The 6,985-nt window shown below is 32.9% G+C and overlaps 1 protein-coding gene across 3 annotated transcripts; it reads left to right on the top strand.

The window, feature by feature from the left end:
• The first annotated feature begins 350 nt into the window (after nt 1–350).
• On the top strand, nt 351–6,025 carry LOC145790416 (homeobox-leucine zipper protein ROC2-like). Of its 3 annotated transcripts, none has more exons than XM_082868191.1 (7): nt 351–599; nt 795–912; nt 1,815–1,956; nt 2,058–2,213; nt 3,562–3,644; nt 4,529–4,590; nt 5,608–6,025. In XM_082868191.1, the coding sequence occupies exons 1-3, from the start codon at nt 397–399 to the stop codon at nt 1,818–1,820; spliced, it is 327 nt and encodes a 108-aa protein (XP_082724317.1). In that variant the 5' UTR covers nt 351–396; the 3' UTR covers nt 1,821–1,956; nt 2,058–2,213; nt 3,562–3,644; nt 4,529–4,590; nt 5,608–6,025. The 3 variants fall into 3 exon arrangements, with proteins under 3 accessions (XP_082724317.1, XP_082724318.1, XP_082724316.1); XM_082868192.1 differs by lacking the exon at nt 5,608–6,025 and adding an exon at nt 4,677–5,119; XM_082868190.1 differs by lacking the exon at nt 5,608–6,025 and having other exon boundaries at nt 4,529–5,115.
• The last annotated feature ends 960 nt before the right edge of the window (nt 6,026–6,985 follow it).

Genomic DNA, 6,985 nt, shown 5'->3' with positions numbered 1-6,985 from the left:
TGAAAAAAATATTATTGTAATTAGATAGCATAAAAATATTTGTGATTTGTATGATTGAAGTTATCTCATTTTTTGATGTATTTGGTCTAGCAAAAAAAAAAAAAAATTATTAATAAGGGGATTGATGTATTTTTCAACGTGGGTTTACCTTGGAAAGCAAACAGACACAGAGGTTTTTACTCAATTTCGTTTCTTCACATCAAATAGGGTTTCTCTATTCTTTCCTTACATTTCTAGTCCTAGTTTTTCTGTACACACACAACACACATACATATATACGTGAAATAAAACATTCTTGGAGAGTATGTTTTTCTGTCTCTTGAGTGGTACAAGCAAACATATAAACAGTACACCTGGAATTCCTTGTGATTCATAGATGTTTTGCAGTCTAACTTGATGGACGGCCAGCTTAATCCACTGGAGATTGCCCAAAGCACTGCAGAAAGTGATGTCGGAAGGATGAGAGATGACGAATTCGATAGCAAATCTGGCAGCGACAACCATGAGGGAGGCTCCGGTGAGGATCAAGACCCCAATTCGAGGAAGTGGAAAAAGCGGTATCACCGTCATACTCAGCATCAGATCCAAGAAATGGAAGCGTAAGCAAGCGCTCATATCAAACTTATTAACATTTTTGTGCTGTTTGTGTTTTTTGTAAAGATTTGGGAGGGGGAAAAAAAAAAAAAAAAAAAAGAAGCTTGTTTATGATATTCTTCTTCAAAGCATCTTTAGACCTAACTTTTTTGGCCTCTTTTATGTTTTTTTTTTTTTTTTTTGAATTTTTTGGTTTTTAGTTTCTTCAAAGAGTGTCCACACCCGGATGACAAGCAAAGGAAGGAACTGAGCCGTGAATTGGGGTTAGAGCCTCTGCAAATCAAGTTTTGGTTCCAAAACAAGCGCACCCAAATGAAGGTAATTGTTTTCTATTTTGCATTCTTTTCCTTAAACTATGCTTTCCAAGTATAAAACTCTCTGCATTACCATATTTTCTGTGTGAGTTTTCGTGATCTTATCTGATTACAAGAATACTTTGCAATATCTTACTGTTTTGTAATAAAATGTAGGTTGAAATTAGTCAACCCTTTGTACATCAAAAAATTACTGTTTTGATGTATCTGATTACAAGAATACTTTGCAATATCTTACTTTTCATTTGATATTATGATAATTTTAATGTTTCTTACAATGATTTTATTTATTCATAATTAGCAACTTGATCTCTCCTTCCCCTTATTGAATTAATAATGTGCTAGCTTCTGTTTCCCTTGGTTGCTCCCCGTTTGTTTCATTTTTGTGCCTTTAACTTTGTTCATGGGTGCATCATTTCTTGCTTGAATGGACCAATCACTTTATGCGGTCCCAAAATTTGGTCTTTAATGGTGTAATGAGCTGAGTTCTCCCCTTATCCTTCCTTCGACAGATTAGTAAGGCTTTGTTTGGCAACTTAGCCACTAAAAAAAAAAAATTGAACATCTTAGTAACTTTTTTCAAAAAGTTAAAAAGCCACTTAAAAAAACAATTCCCAAATGAGGCCTAACTTAAGTTCTAAATAATATCCTATCCTCACATTTGTTATATCTTGTGCCTACATTCTTCTAGAATGATCTGAATTTTTTTTGGGATCCTTCCTTGAAGAGTAGAGTGAGTTGCATCCATACAATATTCTTTGCATATTCTTTACCCAATAACTTGGGTTTCTTGCATTGGTTTTTTCTGGACTTGTGGTTGCATCATCTCTACCCTCTTTCTGATGTAGTTGATGCTACATCTACACATGTATTCCAAACCATTAATTTTGTTTATTTATCTGGCAGCCCTGATGATTAGGAGTGTTTCCTGGATTACTTAGGCTGTTTGCTCGAGGATGACAGTAGCTGGTGTAATGGTGCTGATAGTGATCCAATTCATCCATCAAAATCTGTGGACTGCAAGCTTGCGCACTTGTCAGATGAAGTGGTGCACATTTTAATCCTTGCATTACATAAATTATTGTTTGGTACAGTTCTTTCCACAAAAGTTTATGCTGAATTTGATTTGTGTGACTTGGATGTGTGCAGTTTGATTCTCATATATTAATTGCGCCAGCTTTTGTACAAAAGTTATTCGCAGAAGCCAGTACTGACTCTGCAAGATGTCCATACTTGGCAAATCTTGAGATTGAAAGGAGGAAATTCTTGTTTGGAAAGGGAGTCTTTTCTTCTTTACTATCAAATGTAAGTCTTTTCTTCTTCTAACATCATAAAAAATTAGACGATCCAAGCTTCTAATTTTTCGGAAGTTGGACATGTTACACTTGTGAAATTCAGCCGTAACAGGTAGTGACTGCCCATGCCACGTGTGTGTGTGAAGCCATTAGATCAATCATGGCAGTTACCAAGCTTGAAGCAATGAGATTTGACAGGGTATTCTAGGCATAGAAAAACTCGTGACAAAGTTTCAAAGAGTTGTGCGCTTTATATAATAGTATAGATATGTATTTTTTTTTTTTTTTTTGCAATTATAGTTTCAATAGTTTCATGATTCATACTATTGAATTTTATATATTAGCTATTCTTGTAAATTGTGGACGTTAAAAGTGACATAGATTACTTGTTTTTATATATTTATTATATGTCGTATATTTGAATATTATACATCAATTAGGCACCTCAATTAGGATTGTATATACTGGATTGATGAGACCTAAGAAAGTTTCATGTTTCGACAAATCTTGAACTTGCCTTGCCCCTTTTAAAACCTTGAGCTACATTACATTACTCTTGAAATCACTGGACTGATGAAAGCACACAAAGACAAAAATTGGTAGTTAGATTGTTCCAACAGAGTTTATTTATTTATTTATTTTGCTTGGAGACGGAGAGTTTATTAAATAGTGTAATTCTGCACAAGTTGATCAGCATACTAGTTTCTTTTTTATCACCTTTTAGCCGAGTATTTATGCATGTGTACATTCTCTTTGCTTCTCTTCCTAGAATACTCGTTGTTGTGTGTTTTTCAGAATGCTTTCTAATAGAGAATTAGCTAGACACTCTAGAAGAAGAAAACAAGCCCATTTGACTGAGCTAGAAACACAGGTTTTGTCCTTTATCTTGTCCCTTGGGACCCAGCCTATAACACTCTGCATTTTCTCATCAAAGAATACAACACATGTATTTGCTGCATTAGATAAGCCAACTGTCATGTACAGTAGTAACAAGAAATTACTCTCCAACAATGTAAATTTGAAAGAGGTTAGTCATATGTGCCCTTTCAACTCTGCTGCTTTTCCGGACAAGTAAATTTGGTTCTCTCTCTTAATTTAAAGTTTTTTCCCCCTCATCATCGTCAATTGAAATGTTGGAACTTGATTCTTTTGTATTTTTGCTTAAACACACTTCTTGAATTGGAAAAGAAGAAATCTTTAATTGTTATTCTAGTCCATGCTTCTAAAGGTAATTATATGCCATTTCTTGGTAATTTTAGCTCAACAGTTTGTTGCTGTTCTCTGTTCTGGTGTATCTGCTATATATGCTGTTCTGCTCTGCTAATCTGGTGTATGTGTAATTATCTACTCTGTTTTAGGTTAGATTTGTTCAACAAAGATTGGATTCTACTCTCATCTATTCATTTTAGGCCCTGATTCTTGAAATCAAGTGATTATTAAGGTAAATGTTTTTCTTTTATTTCATTAGCATAAGAAATATGAATGAAATTATGGAATTCAGAATGTTTGAATTGTTTAGTATATTTAAGTGATTTACGGATTATAATTTTATAATTTTTATATTTTATAGTTTTGATTTTATTTTTTATTTGTATCTCATAATGCATGCTATCAACTTATTATGATATCTAACTTTTCGAGGGACTGCTCATATAACACCTAGCTTATTGATGAATTCAACCTTACATGTTACTTCTGTTAGATCGCCACTAATCCCAAAAGGTCAAGTTGTGTGGAAAGAGGCCCAACAATGCATATTGAGCTCTCCGACACCCTCGTCATGTGCAATCCTATCTTGCATGTGGAGATGAAAACATCCTAACATGTGGAGAAGCAAAATGCCAACAAGGAAACAAATGCATATATAGAACTTGAACCTAAGACCTTTATTAACCTGTGGTTTGACACCTTATTAGACAAACACCAGTAGTCCAGAAAATTTAAGACCTTAGGAAAGGGGCCCAACAATCATTACTTTGCTCTCCAATACTGTCACTTGGATTTATCTTTGAAAATGAATTTTCAGTTAGCCTTGATGCATCACTGCAGTATGTACTAAGCATTGTAGTCTATCATGGTTACTTGCACTTTTTTACCCCTTTATGTCATTTTCAAGTATGGCTAGTCAGAGTGTTAATGTAAATCATGTATGATGTATCCACTTCCTACCGTGTCAATACTGTCATGTATGATGTATCCACTTCCTAAGTTTCGTGCTTCTTGGGCTACTCACTGTGGGGCTATAACGTAATATGTGATGGTATATTACATTTGATGGTGAACTAATTATTTGTGTTGAGTATTTCTAATACCGTTGAATTACAGTTCCAGGTCTGAGATGTACGCCTTATAATGGACCGCAATTCAAGTCATTCCAAGAGAGTTGGGTAAGTTCAATTTTTCCTTCCATAGCCAAAAAATTATCTCAATTTAATTTTTTATTATGCTATAACTATTTTAATTCTATCATTAGTGGAGGTTTGTCATCTCGTAATGAGGTCAAAGATAGAAGTCTACACTTCTTTTAACAACTAAGGCTGTTATCAACAAGTGAAGATGACAGAGCAAAAGGCACACTAATCATATTGAAAAAGTCTACATGCTAAATTGACAAGTAATTATGGGCTAACAAAATTGCAGTAAGGCCAAGTCCAATGCTTTGTAAGATAGATGATGACCCCCTGCCCTTCTCTTTCACCCTCCTCCCCCACACAATGTAAACTCGCCAAGTTGTTTTTTTTGGTTTTGGGGATGGGCTTCATGAAATTGCATTGGTTAAATTTTGGTTTCGGTAATGGAGAAATGTTTTAAACATTGCGTAGCTATTAATGGATTTGTATTATTCTAGTGATTTTAAAATATTAAGGGTGAATATTGTGGAAAAAAACTGAATATTGTTAGTTAGAATATTGTTAGTTAGAATATATATTCCAATAATGTTGTCATACATTACAACACAAGTTCATCATAGAACTTTGGCAACATCACTCTCCTCAAAAAAATTTTTGCACCCCAGGGATTGAGTGTTAAAGACCTTGTTGTTCTTTTAGTTGTAGTAATTTGTCTACTTGGATGATTGTTAACTTGTTGTGCTTGCTGGTATGGCTCATTCGAGAGTTGTGTTGTTGTGTGTTTGGGAGACTTACCACTCACTTACGATGGTTGTTTTATGCTTCAAATGGTTTCATATATTTTTTTTACTAACTTGGTAATACAAAGGCAAAGCAGTGAAACATTTCAGATATTGAAATTGAACTTTTATTAGACTTTATGCAACTAGGATTAGATTGAGAAGATTTGTCAGTGAGAGTCCTAACTGTTGATTGGCTTTGATTTTGCTGTTTCTGCAATATTAACCTGGTGCTTCTCTTTTCTCTTTTCTCTTTTTTGCCCCTTGCAAATAGCGTGAAGATGTAGCTTATAATTTTGACTACGGAACCCCCATCCACACTCATTGATCTTCTTTCTTTCTCCAGTGGTGATGATAACTCAAGTTTAGCACCTGAGCGGTAAGCTATTACACATTAATGGGATGCACCTTGGGAGGGACCAATATAAGTTGTATGAACTTACGACACATTAATGGGATGCACCATTTGTGAATTAGCCTTAAAATTAATTTTTTGTTCTCATAATCTCAAAAAAAGTCTGTTACAGGGATAAATTGTATAATTGATCTAATTGTAAATTGATGAGTTACTAATGTTTTTAATCTTTTGTATAATTGATTAATTACTAAAACTTTTAATTTATTTTTTTGCAGATTGGATTAGAGTGGCATTTTTGACGTGCAACAATGATGTAATTTGCTTGAATGTTCATTTTTGTTTAATAAGGATACACATACTTTTTGGAGTTGCACTAGTTATTGTTGGATTTTTGGTGGAATTGAACAAGTTATAACTTTTGGATATTTTGTGGATATTTCATTATTTTATTGTATTAGGATGAAATTATTTGTAATGATGAATGGATATCTTCATTTTGTTAATTCGTAAATGTGTTGATAACAAGTTAGGTTAAGTTGTGATGGAATTGTTATATTCAACAGGTTTCAACATGAATAGGGTCATATTTGTTGAACTAAAATTTAGATTTTGATAAAATAGGTATATAATGTGGAAAAAAATATTATGGAATTATTGACAAAATTTTTCATCCCTAAAGAAGGTTTTTTTTTTTGTCTCTTATTTAGCTTAGGTGGATGATTAATTTTGTCATGAATTCTTTATTTCGTCGCTAAATGAATTTGTCGTGACAAAAAATATTGTCACATTTTGTCACTATTACCCTCAATCTGTGACGAATTTTTTTTGACATTATTTCATTATTTTTAATGACGAATTTATTTTTGTCTCTATTGGTAGCTTCTTTGACAAAAAAATTTCGTCTTCGTTTATATTAAACGTGACAATTATTTTGTTTCCATTTCTTATTTTTATGACAAAATACTTTTGTCTCTAATTTCTCTTTAAATGACAAAATATTTTGTCGCTAATTACTTCCAAGTATGTTCCCAACAGAATGTATTGGAGACAAAAAAATTCGTCACAAATTTATCATTTTTAATGATGAATTTGTTTTTGTCTCTATTGGTAGCTTCTTTGACAATTTTTTTTTTTTTTGTCTTCGTTTATATTAAACGTGACAAAATTATTTCATCTCTATTTCTTACATTTATGACAAAATACTTTTGTCTCTAATTTATTCCTTTAATGACAAAATATTTTGTCGCTAATTACTTACAAGTATGTTCCCAACAGAGTGTATTGGAGACAAAAA

Source organism: Camellia sinensis, chromosome 5 (genome assembly GCF_055761805.1).
Source record: "Camellia sinensis isolate YWXY chromosome 5, ASM5576180v1, whole genome shotgun sequence".
Lineage (NCBI taxonomy): Eukaryota > Viridiplantae > Streptophyta > Magnoliopsida > Ericales > Theaceae > Camellia > Camellia sinensis.
This window is presented reverse-complemented; position numbering and strand designations above follow the sequence as displayed.

Bases quoted from the DNA above. Each gene is read 5' to 3' on its own strand.
- LOC145790416 (XM_082868191.1), top strand. From the start codon at position 397: ATGGACGGCCAGCTTAATCCACTGGAGATTGCCCAAAGCACTGCAGAA. The intron at 600-794 runs GTAAGCAAGCGC...TTTGGTTTTTAG, and splicing joins CAGATCCAAGAAATGGAAGC to TTTCTTCAAAGAGTGTCCAC.